Consider the following 23,080-nt stretch of genomic DNA (forward strand, 5'->3'; position numbering starts at 1 on the left):
TTTTTTTATAATATTTTAATTGTATTACATATCAATTCATTTATATGGAAAAAAAAAAAGAAAAGAAAAGAAAAGAAAACATAAATCAAAATGTCTAAAGTGATTTAAAATCGAATCTATCCTTTTTTTTTTTTTTTTTGGGAAAAGACGTTATTCTCTTCTAAATAAAAATACAAAATTGAAAAAAAATAATACAGAATTTATTGATTTCCTTGTGTGGATGAAATGAAATTGAAAATAAATAAATAAATAAACAAAAGATTAAAAATTGGATGTCGATATATACCAAAAACATGGAGAAGAAAAATTTTGTTTTTTTATTTATTGTCTTTGTATGTAGATTATTCGGTATAAATATGATGAAAAGTGTATGGTGTATCTAGGTTTAGATGAAGAGATAATTTTAAATTCTATTATACAATGTTTTCTAAAATTTAATTAATTATGGTCCACATAAAAAAACCTAAGGAATCCTAGCTTGATCTAGAAATTACAAAATGAAGTTAAAATTAATTTTATAAAGGAGGCCAACTAAGGTAAAAACCTAAAAAATATATAATGATATATATAAAATGTTAAAAGAAAAAATTGGGCCGGGGAGGCATGGTGCCCTTGGGGCTCTACATCCGCCCTTGCAAATAATATATATAATAAGAAAATAATCATTTATATTTATTTTGGTCATTATACACAATTAAAATAGATAAGTAAGGTTTTTTACTAAACACTCAAATTTTATTTTTGTTACTTTTAACAATTTTGAAATAATAATTTGCCAAACACTGATAATACAGTCAAAAAAATTGATTGTTAGTTCAACAGTATTTTTGTTGATTCTTTCATAATTTATGGCAACCCCAAACTAAGTTTAAATCTAATTAATATTTGCATGGTTAGAAAATTAGGATGTCTTCCACCTTTAGCCACTTCTCTAAAAAAAAGAAAAAAAAAGAAAAGAAAAAAGAAACCAAGAATTATTGTATTTTAACACCTTTGATTTTCACATTTTTGCAATTTAGGCTTTTGATTTTCAAAAGTTATAATTTAGTCTTTTAATTTATAATTTGTTGCAATTTATATTTTTTTTTTTAACTTTTGATTGATGGGATTTTTAATTGTCATCCAACATGAGTTGCACCCGGAGTATTAAAGTTCGAATTTTTTTTTCCCTTTTTAAGTAGTGAGTATTAAAATGCAAAATCTTAAAATTAGATAATATTAAATTGTATTGAGTTAAATGTTTTGATATCCTCTAATTTTAATTTTTGCACTTATAATACCATTTAATTTGAAATTTAATGCATTTTAATAACAACCATGTGATTTGCACAAGAGATTGCCATTAAATTTAAAAGTCAAATATAGTCCCAAAATAATAATAATTATAAATCAATGACTCAAATCACAATTTTGAAAAATTAAAAATTTAAATTGTAAAATTGAAAAGCTTAAAAAAAAATCAATGATAAAGAAGATTAGTTAAGAAATATCACTATTTAAAACGAATAATACTATAGGTATCATTTCATTTCGCCTACCAAAAATATATTGATAATATATAATTAATTTATATTTAATAAAATTTATCTTTTTAATTATTTACTTACCAATTTTTAAATTATATTAATATATTAACTATTTAATAATTTATTTTATTAATTTTTAAACTATATTAATATGTTAACGGAACAAAATATATATATATTCTTAATAAATATTCTGAAGCGTGTAGCCTTACTCATCTAAAAAATTGATTGAAGAGTATTTCGTTGTTTGTAGTTAAGTTGAAGTTTAAGTCACAGTGGAGCAATTTCATGCTAACACGCAATATAGACCCGTAAGCAACACACATCCACTTGGTGCAAATGGGAAACAACAAGACCCACAAAAAAAAAAAAAATTGATAAGAAAGATAAGAAGACAGAGAAAGTGACTCAGGTGACATCTGTCAACTGTTGAATAAAGGAGCATCAATAGTTGTCATGGTATTGCATGCACACTATTCTTCCTACTTTATTATTTATTTATTTATCTATTTTTTATTTTGATAAGAAATTGAAATTCTGCCGACCACTGTAATAATAATCCGATAAAAGTAGAAAGAAGATAAACGTGATGAAATTAGAATGAGCGCACGTGGTGGTTTGACTATTTACTCTATTGCAAAATTGAGTGCTGGCTGACACTGCACTTGTCTCCAAACAGATGTCATGGACCCCACTCTCTTCCCTACTCAATCATTCCGTCTGTGAAAGGTTGCACAAGCATCTCTTTTGCCCCTATGCTATCCGTATACTTTACTCTTTTTTATTGTTTATTAATTATTATTTATTATCAAAGATATTTAATAGATTGGAGATTAAATTGGCTTGGTAACAAGTCTGATCGAATTGGTTAAATACCAAAGCTAATATATGACATCTATATTCAGTCTTTGTGTTTTCAAAATTTATTAGCTTTGCTTTTAGAGAGATAATATAATAGTAAATTTATTATTTAAAAAAAAAATAATTTTCATATTTTTTATAAATTTAATAAAGTGAAAATTTTCAAATTAAAATTATAATTTTTTTTTATAATTTTAAAAAAATTCTATACAGTATTATTTATTTTACATTACTATCTAAATATATAAAAAAATAAAAAATAATTTTATACAATATTTTTAATATTGAAAATAACCACATTTCACATAACTTTAACTAAGCTAGAAAATATATATATATATATATATATATTTTTTCCATAAATAGTTTACAAATCAAATATTATTCCACGAAAACTATTCACAAGAGTTATAGTCACAAAATTTTCTTTTCAATTAAAACATTTTTAGGCTTTAGGCAATGAAAAGATATTTTGGTTGGAGTGTTCGATCTTATAATTATAAACGTCTTTAAAGGTATTCAGTTGTATATTTCTGAATATATTTAAGATATTCAGTCAAATATTACTAAATATATTTAAGATGTTTGTATCTGAATACGTTTAGTTGCATACTTCTGAATGTATTTTAGATGTTTAGTCATATATTTCTAAATATATCTGAGATATTTATATCTAAATATATTTGATAGTATATTTCTAACTATATTTAAGATATTCAATAATATATTTCTAAATATATTTGAAATATTCAATTGATACTTCTGAACACAAATATGTTTAATTAGTAAATATTTTTAATAATAATTTTAAGTGAGAATACAAATATAAATTTATAATAGGACTGTATAGAATTTCTTTGGTAGTGTAACTATAATTTCTCTTAGGATTTTCCTTATCAACTTTTATATTACCTTCAAACATTCAAATTTAAAATTATATTTGGGCTTACATAAGTTCTTACTAGTTCATTTTGGTTTCTTAGCATTTTTTATATTTATATAAATTCAAATATATATTAAATATCTCAATTTTTTAGACAATCCAAAAAATACATAAAATTGTGATGGTAAAACTATAAAAATATCTTAATAAAAAACTAAATATACAAGTTGTTCGCAAAACAATGAAAAGGCAAGTGAATATTTCATTAAAAAAAAAATGAAAAAGCAAGTGGATTAACAAGTAGACAGGTAAAAAGGGAATCCAAATACAAATTGCAGCGTATCGGCACAGAAGAAATTTCATGTGTAGAATGGAAGAAAAAAGTATTTTCTTTTTCTTTTTCTTTTTTTTTTTTTTGGGATAGAACGAAGAAAAAAGTATTGTTCCTCTACAAAGAGCTAAAGTTTATTATTGTACTATGTTCCTATGCTGTTGGAACTATTTATGGGATATTTGACATCAAAAAATTGGATATTTGTAGAAGAGGAATTATAGGCCTTATACTTGATTTCTCTCTATGAGATTTGCTCTTAACAAAAGAAAAGTATAACTGGTAGTTTTTCCTATATGATGTGTAAGTCTTAAAAAAAATTTTATTTTTACTTTATTTTTATTTTGGTTAAAGAAGTTAACCTTTCTTTCTTTTTTTCTTTTTTTTTTTTTTTGTGTGGTGTTCAAAATACTAAACACCAATCACACAACTCATCTATTCATGCCACCCTCACCGTATCATATTGAAAAACGATAATAATTTACTTCTTTTGCCACATCAATAGTAAAAATAAAAACCACAATTTGTGATTAACAACATTATTTTTTTTTTAAATAAAAAAATAAGAACAATGAATTTATGCGTCACATCCCACACAAAACGACATGAATTTTGCCTCAGAGCCTTGATTAAGCATGTCAAGATCATCCACTTTAGTAAATTGATCATTATAATAATCATAATTGTCTTTTACCTTTCTTTTAATAATATCAAGATAACTTTTCGTAAAGTTTTATATGAACGTCACCTGAATATAGCAGACAGGTGGATGAATAAAGAAGAGCCAGCAAATTATATATATATATATATATTGATGACCAGAGATTTTAGCAGCTTTAGATTTTTTAATTTTAAATTAAAGGCTGCGAAGTGCCCAGCACCATTCAGCTACCTGCTCATGACTATCAAAGATTGCCTCACAATGAATTATATAATAACAGTGCGATTGATATTAAACAACCATTCAAAGGTTCCAAATTTCAAACCAACTAAACTACCCCTGATGTATACCTTAATATATTGTTTAACTAATAATCATTAAATTAATAGAGTTGGATTAAGTCTATTCCATTACAAGACAAAATTATTGAAACTATGTGAATTAATTAATTAAAAACAAGCTACATAGTAACAAACATGTGATTAATTAATTATCTATTATCTGAAAAGAACCTTAATAGTTGACACTTGACTTTAAAACATTATTGATGCATAGAAAATCAATCAATATCTACTCCGCATGATCAATTAATAAATGAAAAAATCAAGCAATAAAGATAAACATGTATTTTTATATCATATTTCCTATCTAGTGCGATATAAAGCTCTAAAAGACAGAAGAGAGTCATAGAAAAAAGGCTTGAAAGACACCAATTCGAGTAGAAGAAGACAATAGAATTTTTTTTTTTAAAAAAAAATTATTTTAATTAGTGTATATACCTAGAAAGATCTTGTTGGATGACGTGCTACAAATATAATTAAAGTACTAACTAATATTATATATTTTCCCTCTTCAGGGCTTCCTTCGTAGTAGATAACAATTATCTAGTAAATGGATTAGCTAGGCAAGGTGAATGATTTAGGACATGCTTAAGATAATTTTTGTTTCAACTTCTTCAAAAAAGCTTTCTGAAATGCTACACTATACTAATGGTAGAAGTTCTTCTAAATAAGTTTTTCCGAAAAACTGATGAAATACTATCTTAAAAGTGAAAAACAAGTTTTGAGAAGCCATACCAAATAGCATTTTTACACTTTATGAACATATGAAAAAGAAAACATAAGACACTGTTGCAAGTTTTTAGATGGAACTATTACCAATTTGTTTGGTCAAAATTAAAAATTAGATCAATTTATAATAAATTTAAAAATTGAAGATATAAATTGCTATATTTTAAAAGTTTGAAGTTTAAATTGCAGAATTATACAAATTAAGGATATTAAAATACAGTTAACTCCTTAAATTTTAAAACTAAAATTATGTTAATGTATTCAAAAGTGACCACTTGGTTTCGTTATAAAATATATTATATGGTGCTTAAGCACATGCATGAATCTCCTTTCCCAACTCCTCAAAGTATTCTTCCCAAAAAACAAAAAATAATAATAATAATAAGAAAAAGAAGCTCCACGAAGTATATTTATGACTTACCATACTCTCTTTCTCACTGCCGTTTGAGTGTATGTGGACATATACAAGATTTGATGGATCAACGACCCAAAATGATGTTAATGATGATATATACATATAATAAAAAAGAGGTATAGCAATTTTTTTGAACAAAACTTATACAGCAAATTTTAAATGTGTATATATAGTACTGCTCTAATTAATAATTAAATGTCATGTTCAGCGGCCTATATTGCAACAATGTATTTTATTAACCACTTTGTTGCCCACAATCAATGGAGTCGAGTGGGGGAAAAGCCTTGTCATACGACGCAATTAGGATCTTTTTACAGACCCGTCCAAAAACAAAGAAACAAATACTATTAGTAAATCAATCCCATGAAGAAGACTCATCTACTTTTTTTTATTTTTTATTTTCATCTTGTCTTATCCATAGGTTAAGAATTCTTAATCCCCTCTATGATTGCAAAGATGTACAATTAATTGACTCATAGAACCAATAAAAGGGATCGTTTTACATGAGAGATTTACAGTGAATTATAAAATGCCTTACTATCATCTTGGAGATTTCAGTGACTCCACTTGGGTTTTGCCTCGAGGACCCCTCAATCTAATGAAAAGCCTGTATTCATCGAATGTCATAGGCTGATATAGTGCAGGTCTATCTGCTGTCACAAGCTCTTTTGCTGGCTCCATTGGTATGTCACCCTTTGGATTGTAAAAGAAAGCCAGAGACAGCCTCTCCTTGTCTGAATTTACAATCACTCTATGTTCAACACTCTTGTAGATTGCATTACTTAAGACCTAATACACAATTTTAAAAAAAAAAAAATTAATGATTTATTAACTAAGTTAATTTCTGGTTTGAAAATTTTAACTACAAAGTCAAGAGAACATAATTAGGTTTGAGAGACTTTATGCCATGCAATGAAACTATATATATAAAATTTCATTTTAGTGGGTGACATCTGACAACTTTTATTGCATGATTGTTGCTTAATTTTAAGTAAGTCTAGATGAAATATTCAATGGATTACATATAATTAAACCCCAATTGGACAGCATAAGATACCTGATGTTGCCTAGTAAAAAAAAAAAAAAAAAAATACTATATCTATGGTTAATGCTATAGAAACTAATTTTGTTTAGCAACTAATATAGTAAATTTAGTTATATACTAATGATAGGTAAACTAATATAAACTAAACACTGATAAATAAATTATTGAATGGATAACTAAAACTCAATATAATGAGGTACAATAAAATAATATTACATGAGTTAATATCTAAATCAGTACTTGTAGTATTTGTAATATATCTTTCAACATTACTTAAGTAGTTTTGTCATGCATGTGTTGAATTTTTTCGCCTTAGTAGTTCTTAACTAAAGTTTATAATTCGGTTATGATCACGAGTTCAAATATATATATATATATATATATATATATATATATATAAGCTCTTATGAAAAGAATCGTGACATAGTGAAAAGACAGTGAAATGAAGTAGTTAGATATTACAACGATCACAGGGAAGGTAATATAATACATAGTTAATTGTCATAAAAATACAGGGATCTTATCCCAAACCTCTGGGCATAGTTATTATTATTATTTTTCACAAAAAAAAAAAAAAAAAACACTAAGGGGAACTTTCTATTAGCTTGCAAAGAGGCCTTATATCAAATTAAATTACCAACTCTTTTTTTTTTTTTTTTTTTTGATGAACAACTTGTCATCAATTAAGAAACATTTAAAAAAATAATAAAAAAGAAGTTTTAACAACCAAAAAAGCAGTCAAGGTAGGTTGGCCCCAAGTACAAATTATTATAAATATAGAAAACGACATAAAGTAATTAAAAATGATGTCGTTTTTATTTTTTAAAAAACAATTTTCTTGAAAAAGAAAAAACAGCGGTAAAAAAGTGAAAAAGAAAACCAACTTTTTTTTTTCTTTTTTTTTTTTTTTAACCCATTCATACCATAGGACGTATAATGTATGTTAAATTAGGAGCCAATGGCAAATATCAATTAAAGAATTCTGCAACCTGTTCATGCACCATGCAATTATTGACAACTTTATAGACTTTTGTCAAGAAACAGAAATAGGTAAAAAAGTATATATAAAAAAAATAAGAAGAAGAAGAAGAAGAAAAAAAAAGACCCATTTCACATGCATGCTCATATTTTGAATCCAAAGATTAGACTAATGTTATGGAAAGACTGGTTAATACTACTCATCAAAACATGACCCCTCCATGTGCTTTAATTATATGGTTCATGAATATTCCCAACCAATAACATCTACAACTCCTTTAAGGATAATGAAATCTACACAGCAAAAGAAACCAATAAAAAACAAAAAAACAAAAAAAAAAAACAAAAAAAAAAACAAAAAAAAAATTAGAAAAAAAAAATCACCTGAATTTGATCACCAATGTTGACAATAAAAGCGTGTGGAGCAGGTTTCACCGTGATCCACTTATTATCTTTACGAACTTGAAGTCCATAGACATGCTGATCCGGAAGCAAAAGGGTCATACCACCAGGGTCCGAATGAGAAGATAGACCAAGTGTAAGGTCAGGCTGTGGACACTTCGGATAAAAATTCACCCTCAAACACGCCCCTATATTTTCGCCGCCAAATGCATTTTGAAGATAATCTTCCTCTAATCCCAAATTTATTGACAAAACCTTCATTAATCTCCCACAAAGCTTTACCAGTTCTCTCCCGTACTCATCTATCACTTCTCTGTCAAATAATCCAATTAAAAATAATAATAATAATAATCCAAAAACAAACAGTACCCAATATAATATTTCAAATTTACTTTCTTGGGTAACTCTCAAGATCCAAACTTTTTTTTTGTTTTTTATATGCAAAATATAATTAAAAAAGTTAAAAAAAAATAATAATAATAATAACCTGCAATTTTGTGGGTGGTTAGGCCACTTGTTGAAGTCCTTCAAGCACAATGGAAGAAAATGAAGAAAATAGTAATCACTCCAATCAAGAATAGCACCTTTATCGACTCCGAGCCGACTTCCATAGCCTTCGTATGTCTTCGGTGAATTGGCGAAAGCTTGCTTAATCTCCATCGGCGCATGGAAAAAACCCCGCCAGACTTCCCGAGCTCTGTCCAACAATTCCGGCGGAACTCCATGCCTCACCACCTGAAAAAAACCCCACTCTTTGGAAGCTTCCGAAATCTGATGGACAATGGAGTTTCGGAGCTCGCAATCGTCGCCATACAATCCTTCCATATCAATTATGGGTATATTAGCATCGCTACAAGGATCGGTCTCCACCAACGACGTCGTCGGCTTTGGCCGGTCCATCGGAGGTTTGATATACCGGTCCGGTATGGTGTTTAAGCCACCTTCAGACAAAGATTGGACCCGAACTATTGGTTCAGGCCAATCTTGTGGACAATTCATTGCGTGCAAGCTTGGCCGCAATTAACGTTTCGGGTTTCGGATTTCGGTTTTTTTGGGTTTCCAAGGTTGATTGTTAAACACCAAATCAACCGTACGATGACAGGGTTTATTCCATTTTCTTTTTCTTTTTTCTTTTTCCTTAAAAAAATTTTGGTTTTCGGATGGAGGGCATGGAGAAGAGTGGGCAAGTGGTAATTATAGGTGGCGTAGTGGGGTCAGAGTGAAATGGACATTTGGAAGAAAAACGTGATATATATGGGTTTTGTTATTACTATTATTATTTTTCTTCTGGGGTCAAAAATATATGATTTTTCTTTTTGTATGTGGAAGAATAAAAATAGTGTGTGAAAGTGTGGGAATGACAGAGAAAGAAAGAAGAGTAGGGAAGAGAGAGTGATTTTCTTTCCTTTTTTTTTTTTTTTTTTTTTTGGTTGTCCGCAATCCGTAGAGTAATTATTTGTAAGTTTAGCTAAGTTTTGTGTTTCTGTATTTGGTAAGGTTGACAGGCCGACCTACAAAAAAATATACGGGATGGAAGGTGTATCCAAATCGGCCATTTCCAGTTCCTGCCTTTTTATTTTTCCCCATTTCGGCGCCGCCGTGTGTGAGCCCATACTTGCTTTTATATCTTTATATATATATATATATATATAATATAAAGTTAGGTCGTTTCTATAATCATATCGTATTCTCCGCAGTTCTGAAAGAGAAATATATATATGAATGACAAAAATAATAGATAAATAAATACATAAAAGAAATTGATGAAGATAGAATTTTAATATGATATTGCTATATACCTACTTGGTTGTCTCTTTGTTACATTTTATTTAAGCAGAATATATAAATGAGAAAAAAAAATGTGAGTTTTGTTTTTAATTGATTAGTTATTAATTAACTATGTTAGAAAATATATGCCTTACATTTCAAACACGAATAAAAACCGATGTAAAGCCTATATCAATCATTAGTCCAACTACGTAATAACACGTAATAGGAAATGATCCTAATCAATGAAGATGATCAAAATCAAAATGACATTTTATCATTAATAATGTTACAAGGCACCAGTATTAAAATATATATACATATATATATATATCTATATATATATATATAAAGTAGGCACTAAATTGTATATAAGCTTCTAGATCAACAACTAAAATGATAAATAATGTAGCATTATTTTTTATTTATTTTTAGTGAATTTTATTTATCGTTTTGAAAATCTATTTATTACAACTTGATCAACATCACTCATTCATCATAATTTATAGAAAATTTATATTCCAAATAACATGGTCCCCACATTCATGGTGGCATGTCTAGAACAATACAACAAATGGGAAAAGTCCAATAAATAAGTTATGTGTAAGCTCACGAGTTTATGCTACATAGAAAGGATCTAATTTCATTTGAATTTAACTTATTTAGGATCTTTTTTCTTTGTTTTAAATTAATGTCAACATGGATGTTCATAGAAAACTTAGTGATTTATGGCTTATGGACGACATAATGGATGTTAGCCCTTAAATACTGGGCAATTTTCTAAACTCTGTGCCATAAAACGTTATTAATTAATCGGTTGGTTTGATGAATGATAGTTTAAGCAAAAACAAGATATGTTATTTGGGAAGTGATCAAGTGCATGCACCGCTTGATGTTTCCCATACCAAAGCAATCAAAGTACTGAAAGCGGTATGATATAAACTGCTGGTTTCCTAAATCTAGAAGTAATTAATTAAGTACTACTTTTCTACTGAAAAATAAAATAAAGGATAGGAACAAAAGGATATTTTGATTTATTAGGCACTCAATGGGAGAGAAAAATTCTTAAAAATATTTAAAAATCAATTATTTTTTTAAAAAATACCAAAAAAAATCATCCACCAAGATTATTCATATGCGTTGACAATTCGAGTTTTGGACCAAAAACATATGGTTCTTATCCATTTTATCACATCCTAATATGGACTATGCATGCTTCAAAATGATAAGAAATAGGATGCTCTATGTTAAAGAAAATCTCTAACTACATAATTTTTTTTTTTTTTTTTTTAGTTTGTAATTGTTCATAGAGGTCACATCCATTTGCCAATAATTCATTTCTTCGATAATAGTTTGAGATAATTCTTATAAAACAGAATTATATAACATAAAACTAATGGAAATGAAATTTTTTCCTAATTGGGGTACTTGAATTGTTTGTTCAGAAAAGCAAAAAACATGTCTTAGGGTTAAATAATAACAAAGTTTTGAGTTTTAGTAACTTAATTTATTGTATGAAATTTACTTACTTTAAATGTTTATTAGTGTCAATTAGTAATATTTATAGTTTATTTTGACATCTTCAAATAACTATAAATAGAAGAAACAAACACGTAAACATCAAAACTGAAAACTATTTTATTAAACTGTTTCAAATTGGTTTTTGTGTTTATTTGTTTGTTTTGTTATTTTTTTCTTTCTAAAATTTGTAATTAATTGAAATGTCTAATAAAATATAATTAACATCATCTAAGTTCTAAACTAAACAAACTATACACAATTAAATAAAAAATTAAAAATTAAAAATAAAGAAAAATATAACCGTTATCAAATGCTTTTTAATTAGTTATTATTATTATTATTATTATTATTATTATTTTAATGATTGAGTGGTTTCTTTCTAAACTGCCACCGTAACACCACCCTTAATACGATGTAATCCAGTAATAATGAAAGATTGGCTATGGAGGTGCAATTGATTGGGTATTCTTTTGTAGCTTAGGTGGCTGAGAAATGACTCTTTAATTATCACATCGCTCTTGATTCTAGATAGTATCTTTCAGTGCATGTGATAGTTATTAACTTATGTGGTTAATATTTATGTCTTGTCAATGGATACTTATCCTAAAACTAAAAAGTTAAATTATTTATTTATATATATATATATATATATATATATAATAAAACAGTTAAATTATTAGAGAGTGAAAAAGCTCAAAGATGAAGTCATCAGGAGATCATCATGACGTCCAAAACAAAGTACTCAGGAGAGGATCTTGATGCAACTTATGAATTCTGGCAATTGGAAAAAGAAAAAGAAATTGAAAAATAAAATAAAGTTTATACTGATAAACATTTTTATTTTTATTATCATGTTTGATCTCTCAAAGAAAAACTATGAACTAAAGATATATAACTGTTACCGAATGAGGGCTAAAAAATATGGTTGAAGAAAGGGTTAACTATATTTTGGGACTCTCCATTTAACCAATTTTAATTGAGTATGTTAAATTTTAAAATTTTCAATTGAGGTAAGTTTCAAATTTTGAGCTCCATTTTCAATTTTTTTCACTTAATATTCTCAATTTTAGTTTTTACTTTCAACAAAGATAATAACTAATGAAAATTTTGATCAAAATAAATATCTTTATTATATAAAAAAATTATTAACTTATAATATTAAAAACTAAACAAAAAAAATAAAATTCTCTGCTATAAAGGCTGAATACGCGATACACTAGTTGAAATAAAACTAAAATTAAAAATCTCAATAGGAAAAAAAAAAAAAAACAATGAAAAAGAAAGCTTAAATTGAAACTAAAATGAAAATTGAAGCAATTAATTGAAAAGTGTGAAATTTATGACACTGATAAAATTCGAAGCACACTAAAGGGCGGAAACTAAAGGAGGACTCATTTATATTTCTTTAATAAAGAATTGAAGAAGGTTTATGGTGCGCTCGTTAAATAATTTGAAAGATATAATATATATATATATATATATATAGAGAGAGAGAGAGAGAGAGCCAAATTCAAATTAGGTATTTAATATTAGTATTAATGTCAGAATTTTTTTTTAATCATTAGATCATATTAAAAATTAAAATTAAAAATTAAATTTATTAATCATATTTTGATAAATTCTAATGAGGATTTTATTATATTATATTATTAAATCAATATTTAATCACTGTTCTACCATTTAAATTTTACATCCTAATTATATGTGATTTAAAAATTAATAAAAAAAAATCTAAAATTAAAATTATTAAATTATTTTGATTTGAGCTTAACTCTATATGTATATGTAATGTAATGGATGTTTGATCTATTGAAAGTATGATTTTTATTTTATGTTATATTCCTATTTACATGATAATTATTAGGGATGCTACCTAATTAGGATTTTAATTTAAATTATTAATTAAAATGATAGTTCCAGCTTTTGACATATCAATACGCTCTTAATAGATTATTAATATTTTATATATAAAGCAGTAAATCTTTCTATAATGAATATGGTCAAGCAAGATTGAGTCAGGATGAAAACGATATGGCTTTTTGAGTAATTGGTCCAGTTTTAAGCAAGGTTGTTGTCACTCTTTTTCCTTATATAAGCAGATTTCATTCATGTCCAAATATAACGTGCACAAATTGTGGCCGAAATTTGAGATTGGGTTGCTATCATGCTGCAAAAACGCGTTACTCTAGTACTTTCCTTTCTGTATACCTTGCAATAATATTATTACAAGTAAACAAAAGCAATAAAAATTAATAATAATAAAAAAAAAACAGTAGGTAACATGGCTACGGATATTGCTCAAAGTCGACACATTTTGAAACAAGTAAAAGAACTTGCACGTTATTATCATATTCATGGATCCAAAAAAAACAAAAAAAAAGTACTAATTTAGCATAATTTTGTGTTACGAAGACAAGACAACTTAGCATTACAATTAGCAAAGGCGGAAATTGTATAATACTTTATATATACTGATATTCATCACTACAAGGTAGCTGGTAATAATCACTTGCAGCTGATAAGATGATCATTAATTAATTTATCTTTTTAAAAATGAAAAGCCAAAAGGTATAGAAAAGTAAATAAAAAAAAAAAATTGCTTGGTATTCCGTTAATTGATAATCCCGACCTAGGTTGTAAATTCTATACTGACGTGCATCATTATGCTTGACAAATAACATTTTTTCTTTATTTATCCAAAAAAAAAAAAAAACAGTTTTCTTTATAAAAATTAGATTATAACTTAATGACCAATTTAGATAAAAATTAGTAATATGTAATTAATGTGACAGACTCTCTTCCGTATAGGTTACTTATTAAATCAAACCACAATCAAATAAAAAGATAAATATTGACAAATTAAACTACATACAATCTAGCAACCTGCTTCCTACAAGCTTACAGTTTTCGACATGAATGGTAATTTAATATTTAATGGTATAAGAGCCTTCGACTAAAGTGTTTTATGTTGGACACTTAATACCCCCATTTGAATTATATACCCAGTTTGTATGTGTGTGTGTGTGTGTGTGTGTGTGTATATAAAATATGACATAGCCTATAGAGACAATATATTATACATATATGTACGCACAAGGTTCGATAGACACCAGTACACAACTTTGAAAGAAGCATAAAAACAAATATGCATACGTGTTATAAACAAACATGCAAATTTGGTTTCTTTTTTTTTTTTTTTTTTTTTTTTTTTTTTTTTTTTTTTACCGTTTTGAAGGCTCTCGAGGGTTGCTTCTAGCTTTATAATACTGGGTTGGAAAATGCAGACTCTTTTCTTCAAACGTACATGGAATGCCAACGAGAGTATAAAAGTTATAATCTAGCCATAAACAAAAAATAGATGAATAAATTAATGGCACATAAATATAAATTAAATAAAATCTAAGAAAATAAAGAAGATTGCTTGGCTTAGAAGAGAGTGTATGATGGTGTTTAGATGAAATCTATCAATTTGACAGGCATATTATTATTTCAAGTCGACTAGGTGTATCCATCAAAGACCCCGGGAAGATCTAGAAATCCTCTCCTTTGTTACTCCTCGTACAAACCAATGGGAAAAAGTAGCAAGAAAAAGGAAAAAAGTTATGAACTCACCCTCAAATTTAGTCCTCTTCAGTCTTTAATTTCCCAAAACAAGGTCTATAGACTAGGAATCTACCTATACCTATCCATTATTTTTATATCTATAGAGTAGGGCCACCATTAACTTTCTAGTCGGTTAAATCGATCCCTTGATATCCATATGACCACATTCACCTAACCAGCAAGACTATAACCCATGTAGACTATAACAACGTGGATTATAATCTTTCTTAGTCGGTAATCCCCTTTTCAACAACGTGGATTATAACCACTCTGCTAATAGATGGATTGATAAAGCACCTTAACCCATGTGGATTATAACAACGTGGATTATAATCTTTCTTAGTCGGTAATCCCTTTTTCAACAACGTGGATTATAACCACTGTGCTAATAGATGGATTGATAAAGCACTTAATTTTAACCAAAAAAAGGTAGAGACGCAAGTACTATTATCTTTTGAATAGGAAGCTCGATCAGTTTATAGTACTTATGAAATTATACATATACATGTATACAGATTGCTTGATTAATGTCGATGGATCCACCTGTCGAAATTGCAAGGATATACCAAATTTTACCCTTTTTAACTTTTTTATTTTTTCAATAAAAAAAAACCAACAATGTAGATTATGAATAATCTAAAAATATTTATACTATGTATATGAGAATAGTACTAGCTAGTGAACTCTCACTACCAATAAATTGTTGGGAAACTTTGTGTCTTTGTTAATTACTGGTCTATTTTATAAACAAGTGCATTAATTTGGAAGCAAAAGTGAAAGGAGCTTTTGGGAACCAGAAAATTAGGACTGAAATTGGGTAAGATCTAATCCACACAGAAAAGTTGCGTACATCTTTTACGAAATTATCTCTTTGACGTGGTTGTTTAAGTTATGTAGGTTTTTAAACTAAAGTAACTTATAATTCATGAATCATATTGTCAAAATTATATATAATTGAATATTTAAGTGTTTGACACAGGCTAAGTGTCAATATACAATAAATAATTTCTACAACTATCATATTATATATACAATGATTAATAAATCGTTACGTTTTAGATCATAAAAAATTTATTATATCATATCACTCGTTTTTTTAAATTAATTTTTTAATAAAACTGTAAACTAAGTATATTACTTTTTCCAATTTAAACTGTTAGCTTATTAAGTGAAATAATAATTAATTAATGTAATCAAAGTAAAATTTTGTGCATAAAAATGTATGCATGTGGGGGCAGGGAAGGACGTTAATTGTGCATGAAAACACGCGCGGTTGGACCCAGCTGCAGCCACAATCGACTGCAGACACAACCCCACTGACGCAGATTCTAGGGTGGAAAGCACACAACATTTTTAATTTTTATTTTTTTATTTTTTATTTTTTGATATCTGTGGAACGCATTAATTAAGCATGTATCGTCCGCCGTCCATAATTAACGTTTTTTTTTTTTTTTTTTTAATAAAAAAGTTGTGTTTCTAAAGTTTCTTTCATTATTTTACTTTTAAGGTGTAAATTCTTTCCAACGGTTTGAAAATATATGGATATGGTCTAGGGTAAATATCGCTATAGCCTTTTTTATTTGATTTTTTTTAATTTATTAATATTATTATTTTTACATAAATGCATATGTACTTTGTTTTAATTTAACTAGAACGACAATTTTTTAACCCTTTTTATTCAAACATATATAAAGAAAATGTATAGAGACCAATCAGTTTATTTTAGTAACAAAATTAAAGTGTGAAAGCAGCTAAAATAAAACAGAAATGGGAAGTGAAAAGGCTACATTAAATTATTTCCAAATAGAAATCTATTTGTGCAAAAATTCAAAATAGACGAGGCTAAAATGATATTTATTCTAACATATATATGTATAGCTAAACTTAGATAATGTTCTTACTACGAGGATTAAAATGATGCTTTTCTTTTTTAGTTTTTGAATTATATTAAAAATTAAGATTTAAAATTATATTTATTAATCATCTAATTCTGATAATGTTCACTTTTTCTAAATAGATTTTTCGTATGCCACTAGACTAATATTTGATCACTTTTTAAATTTTAAATTTTAATCTTTAATGTGATCTAATAGTTATTAATAGTAAATTTTAATTAAATAAAATAAGATGGACCTTACATGGGATTAATTGTACATATATGTTATAATTTTATTATAGTAGGTGACATTTTCCACCTTAATCTATACAGCATACATCCTACCAATGTTGGTGGGACATGTACATCCTACCAAATCCTTATTTGCATCCTACCAACATAGACGAGATGTTATCTACCTTTAAAGTGTGCGGCATTGCCCACTACAACAAGATTGCTATATAATTTTGTTGAGGGCGATATAAATTTTTACCAAAGTACACATGCTACCAAATTCTTTAATTACATTCAACCAACACTAAGGGGATGTATGTCACCCGTCTTTGTAGTGTGGAACTTTGTTCAGTATAGTAAGGTTGTATGTATAGATGCAAGAAAACAACTTTAAAACTATTTATATATATATATATATATATCATACATAGACATTCAACATACCCCATGTTACTTTAGTAGATTTATCGTTATTTCTCTCTCGCTCTATCTTTCTCTCACTGTAGATCTATTTCCTACCACGTGGTCATAAGTGATAATATTATAGTGAAAACATATTAAGTCCTTTAAAAATTCAATGGTTGTTATATATAAATAGTCAAGTTTATATTGTTGATTTCATAGTTCTAGCATTAGGTTTTCCTTTATCAGCTACTAGATCGCTTTAAGAGTTCGGATATAAAAATTGACTAATGATCTAATATAAATTTAGTGATGTACTATTACTCTATTTGGGGAAAGTAAACCTTGTATAAATTTGGTGAATCATATAAGCGTTTTTGAATTTTGACACTTAAATTGATCCAATGGTTAACAAAAAATGTTTCATTAATATAATCAAATCAACCTAATATGTTACTGGCTATATATATAGGCTAGTATGAGGACTGACCGCATGGGTTATGTGCAGACAAAAAATGTGATCAAAATGGCAGCCCTCTGATTTGTATAGCTGGCATCAACGACCGAGCTTCTTTGCAACTCTCACATGAGAATTTTGCTTTTGGCTCTCCCCTTCGCAGCTCTCCCATTTGTAGCTCTTCCCTTTGCATTCGCACCTCTCTTCTCTTCTCTTATCCTCTTCTCCTCTGCTTGCACATTTCGACCCACAGTTCCACTGATGTTGAGCCACCACCATTCTCTGCGACGTTGAGCCATGCTGGTCCGTTGATTTTCTCGACCCAATCAATTATCAAATTCCTAAAACAAAAAATCCAATCTCATACTGATTCCTGAAGCCGATCTATTCAGGTTTGTTATTCTTCCTCTTTTTCTTTTACCTCTTTGTTTCGATTGTTTTTTTTTCTGCCAATTTTACTTCTTATTTTTTTTTTTGGATCGCCAATAATTTTTACTGTTTTTACTGCATCTAATATGTTCTTCGCTTTTTCTTTTTTCTTTTTTTTTAATGTGTTTTTCTAATGGTATGCTCATGTAATTAACGTGATGATTTTTTTAATATTATTTTCATATTTGGCTTTAAATTGAAACTCTTTGTTTGGATTTTGGTTCTTTGACTATGGATTTAAGGTTAGTATATATGAATGTTTTAATTCATGTTCCTTGAATTTCAATGGGATGTGAGAAATGGATAGGGCTTTTGTGAAAGTGAAATTCTTCGCCTCATTTGCCGGAGTTAGGGCAATATGGTTTTTTTTTTTTTTTAATCGAATCCTTGCGTGCACAATTTTGATACCAAATTGTAGTCAGAAAGAAGAAGATGGTGATTAAAAGGTGGAATTTTTAGTTGGGGGTTTGAGTTCCATAGTAGGGCTTCTGCTGAAGCCCTAAACTTTCTATGCATGTTACTCATGATGAAGATACTGGTATATTGTAGGTTGCTAGTCACATTAATACTTTATGAAAGGGTTTTTTTTTTTTTTAATATTTTTATTTTTTACCACTTATCCTTTTGGCATTGATATTTCATATAATGTTAGAATCCAGTTGAATTGTCTGGTTAAGTATTTGGAGGACTATAAGGCTTTTGCAACATACATAATTATAAACCCAAGAGTAACAACTCAATCTTTGGGTAAATTTGGAGAAAACCAAATATTGTTTTGTTAAGTATTTGTTTTCATTGCCCTTTGCTATACTCCCATTTTGGAGTGTACTCTCCTGACACGGAGAATAACTTCTAGTTTTCTGTGAATTCATCTCTCTCGATTTCTCCTTTCTCTTCAATTACTGGATGTTCTTTGTTACTTCATTAAATTATATGAATAGTTAGAGGAATTGTTGATGTTGCATTGTCTGAACTGAATGGTATGCTTTTCTGTCGTCTTTATTTATTGCAAGATGTTGATTGATTTCTAGATCCAAAGACCATCTACTAGTAGGATTTTTTAGGCTAAGCTACAGCATATGGAGTTCTTTTGTTGTGACTTTACATGTTATTACTTAGCCGTGCTAATGTTGTACCGTGTACATCTCTCATGACATCCGAAAGTAGCCTAACCCATCTGACTGTCTAAGAACTAGAGTTTATTATATATGTCTTTGCCTTTCTATAGGTTATTAAATCTTGCCTTATCTTCTTTGAAAGTCAAGCTGGAAACTAGTTATGTAAGCATGTCAACAAGTACTAGTGATGGTCAGCCAATCCGGATGTGCTCATGTGGCCAATATATGCATTTAAAAACATCAAGGACAGATAAAAACCCAAATCATCAATTTTGGAAATGCTTAAATGGAGAACAGGTCGTACATTATTGTTAGTGCGATGAGTTTTCATTTCTTTTTGCTTATAAAATAATTAACATTGAACGTGTTTACTTGACACAAGAAAAAAGATGTGGTAAATTCATTTAGACAAAAGAAGGGGAAGCCAAACTTGACAAAATAGATATTCTTATGGGTGAAATTCAGCGCTTATCTTTACAAGTGGAGAAATCTAATAATATTCTTGAAGCAATTCAGAAAAATACTAAGATGAGCAACCAATATGATGTTAAAACTTTTATAGTGCTTGTACTTTTATTATTTATTTTCTTTAAAATGTTTGCCTAGTGATGTAGTCAAGTAATATATGTGTTTGTTCGGTTGGTAATTTATGAAAGTAACATATATGATATATGTATCAACATTTTAGACTTTGTTTTCTATGAAAACACTGGTTTTGGTTTGTGGCTATATGAAGTTGGAGGCTGATGAAAGTAACAAGGAAATGTTCTAAATGAGTAATTGTAATAAAAGATGCTACTAACATTTTGTTGAATTTATATTGTTAAATTGAGTGGCAAAAAAAGGCTAAAATTCTACTTCTTTGAAACTGTAGATATCCTTAATTTATTTTGTTAGTAATCGGTCTCTAATACTCATAAAAACACCAAAAAAAAAAATAATAAAAATTGCCCAACAACTTGAAATGTCAACTGAGTGGGGAAGAAAAATGCCAAAATTTATCCAACTCCTGCAACCACATCAGTGTAGGCTTCAACCTATGTATTCATATTACTTATTAACATGCATTCTCAGAAAGTGAATTCAGAAAAAGCATGGATGTATGCATGTTATTTTTCTTTCCTAGTGTATAAAAACCACTATTCACGCATACTGTTCACGTGAACTGTTTATCTGTGTTTAAACATCTTTTTTTTTTTTTTCTTTTTTGGTAAAATGCCTGTGTATAAACATCAATCTCCAGCGTCTCCTTCCTGCTAACTGAAGTAAACCACATTGGCAAAATAAACGGCAAACTAGCATACATTTAGTCAAATAATCAAACAAGACTTCATGTTTCCAATACATGGCAATTTAAGGAGTCTATTATCATAACTGAACTCTCTTTTTAGTAACTAAGCTGATAGTTATTGCAATATGACAAAAAAAAAATTAAAATAAAAAACCAGGACAACAAGCATACAAGAAAAACATATTAGGCCATCAATTTGCACCAGGCCACATGATGAAATAAAGAATAATTGATATTTTGTTTATTGAGATTGATGTTTATACACATGTATTTTAGCCCAAAAAAAAATTATAAGAAAAAAAAATGTTTAAACACAGGTAAACAGTTCACATGAATAGTAATCGTAAAGCTTGCTTTTTTAAGTTTTCTGTACTAGTTTGTCCAATGGCTTTTTTGTCCTAGTTAACAAATATACCACCCAATGACAGAATCCCATGAAAATAATCTAGTTTTCTACAAAACCAAAGAACAAAATATCAGTTTTTTGTTTTCTACAAATTTACCACAGCATTGAGCATCTTATTTCATAGAGCACTTTCTTTTTTCTTTTTGATTATCAATGTAACACCCCGTCCCAAATCGCACCGGAATCCGTGCACGTTGATCGAGGTTGACCATTGACCGAGCGGGTCAAAAGTTGACTTTTTGTCCCAGTTGGAATTTCTAGTTGACCAGGGTACTGTGGCGAAGTGCATGATGCCCCGAGTTCGTAGACTAGTAGCACGTCAAAAACGGAGCTACGGTTTGAAAGTTATGGGCAAAACAAGTTGAGGTGCAAACAGTCCAAAAGGTGCTGGGAGTTGACTTTTTCTTCTGGTGTAATTTTGTTTTGACTCTTGTATGGTTGTAAAGTACTCATCGATACGAGTTCATAGACTAGCGGCACGCTTAAATCGGACATTTGGTTAAAAAGTTATGGACATTTGAAATTCGCGGGATACCGTAATATTTTATTATATCTGGCTTAAGTGCACAGTGATGCCACATGTCATCACCTGATTGGTCCACGTGGAATGAACAGTGTCACACGGTGGCTTTTATTTGACAAAAATCTCAGGGAAGAGAGAGAAAGAGAGAGGAGAGAGAGAGAGAGAGAGAGACCGACTGGCCGCTGGAATTTTTAAATTTTCCGGCCGATTCACCTTACACGCACCGGCCAGACGGAATCCTCTCCCCATTTTCGGCAAAACCCCAAAGTTTCATGGCCGTTTGTCGCCGGACGCGCCCGGATCGAGGCGGTGAAGATCGACGGCGATTTTTCCCTCCACCGCCGATTGACCCCTTTCTGGCCATTTTCAGGCCACACACGCCAGCCACCCCTCACCACCTCCTCAATTCCGGCCTACCCACCAAATTTCACGGCCACCGGACCTCCAACGTGCCGGGATCGGAGCGTTTTCCAGCGAGGAGCCGAAATTCTTCAAACCCCGATTTCTCCGCCGTCCGGCCTCCGTTTGCCTCACCGCCGGTCCCGTTGGATTTCTATCCCCTCGATCTACAAATCTGCAAAAAATCTCAGCCAACGGCTGTCAGGACCCGTCCAGAATTCCTTCCCCGGAACCCTAGACAGCCCTGATCCCAGGGAAACCCTACCGAACCCTCCAACGGAAAATCCGGCAGAGCCTCCCCTAAGGGATTTACTTATCACAAATTACCTGCACTGAAAACACACTTCTATAAACATCCCCTTATTCCTCCCACAAACTACAAATTGTTCCACAAATTACAGCACTCCAAAGTAAAACAACAGCAGCAACCCAGTGCATAAAGAACAACTACACGTCCAATACAGTATACAGAGCATTATACAATTAACTGTGGAATTTATAAAATGACGGATAAAGAAACAATACAAGACAGAGAGGAAAAAGGGAAGAAAAACTTCTTGAACCTTCGGCAAACGAACTGAGACGTTGGGCTCGCCCCGGACAATCAACGTCTCCAACCTGGACCTAGGGGAACGGAATTTAAGAGTGTGAGATGCTAATCATCTCAGTGAGTGACCCTAACTACTATACACCTTTAATATAAATAATATACCAAATAAAGGGATTTAATAAATTAATACCGAACAATTAAATAAATAAATAAATAAATAAATATTTGAAGTAATAATTTCTCTCAAAACTCTTACTATTCGCTCCGTTTGAAATGTTCCCCTTTTAAAAACATTTTCACAAAACCCGATGTACGTACTTCCCAAAAACCAA

General features: G+C 29.2%; 1 protein-coding gene across 3 annotated transcripts; it reads right to left on the reverse strand.

Annotated features, from left to right (window-relative positions):
• Positions 1-5,962: 5,962 nt before the first annotated feature.
• Positions 5,963-9,557, reverse strand: LOC125421224 (jasmonate-induced oxygenase 2). Of its 3 annotated transcripts, none has more exons than XM_060819322.1 (3): positions 8,757-9,557; positions 8,155-8,480; positions 5,963-6,536 (listed from the first exon to the last, which is right to left on the reverse strand). In XM_060819322.1, exons 1-3 carry the CDS (start codon positions 9,169-9,171, stop codon positions 6,288-6,290), a joined length of 990 nt encoding a protein of 329 aa, XP_060675305.1. In that variant the 5' UTR covers positions 9,172-9,557; the 3' UTR covers positions 5,963-6,287. The 3 variants fall into 3 exon arrangements, with proteins under 3 accessions (XP_060675305.1, XP_048325394.1, XP_048325393.1); XM_048469437.2 differs by having other exon boundaries at positions 5,963-6,481; positions 8,155-8,485; positions 8,660-9,549; XM_048469436.2 differs by having other exon boundaries at positions 8,155-8,485; positions 8,660-9,539.
• Positions 9,558-23,080: the final 13,523 nt, after the last annotated feature.

This window comes from Ziziphus jujuba, chromosome 8 (genome assembly GCF_031755915.1).
Source record: "Ziziphus jujuba cultivar Dongzao chromosome 8, ASM3175591v1".
NCBI classification, from domain to species: Eukaryota; Viridiplantae; Streptophyta; class Magnoliopsida; order Rosales; family Rhamnaceae; genus Ziziphus; species Ziziphus jujuba.

Bases quoted from the DNA above. Each gene is read 5' to 3' on its own strand.
- LOC125421224 (XM_048469436.2), bottom strand. From the start codon at position 9,171: ATGAATTGTCCACAAGATTGGCCTGAACCAATAGTTCGGGTCCAATCT. The intron at 8,486-8,659 runs GTTATTATTATT...ATTATTTGACAG, and splicing joins AACCACCCACAAAATTGCAG to AGAAGTGATAGATGAGTACG. The intron at 6,537-8,154 runs GTGATTTTTTTT...ATTGTGTATTAG, and splicing joins ACATTGGTGATCAAATTCAG to GTCTTAAGTAATGCAATCTA.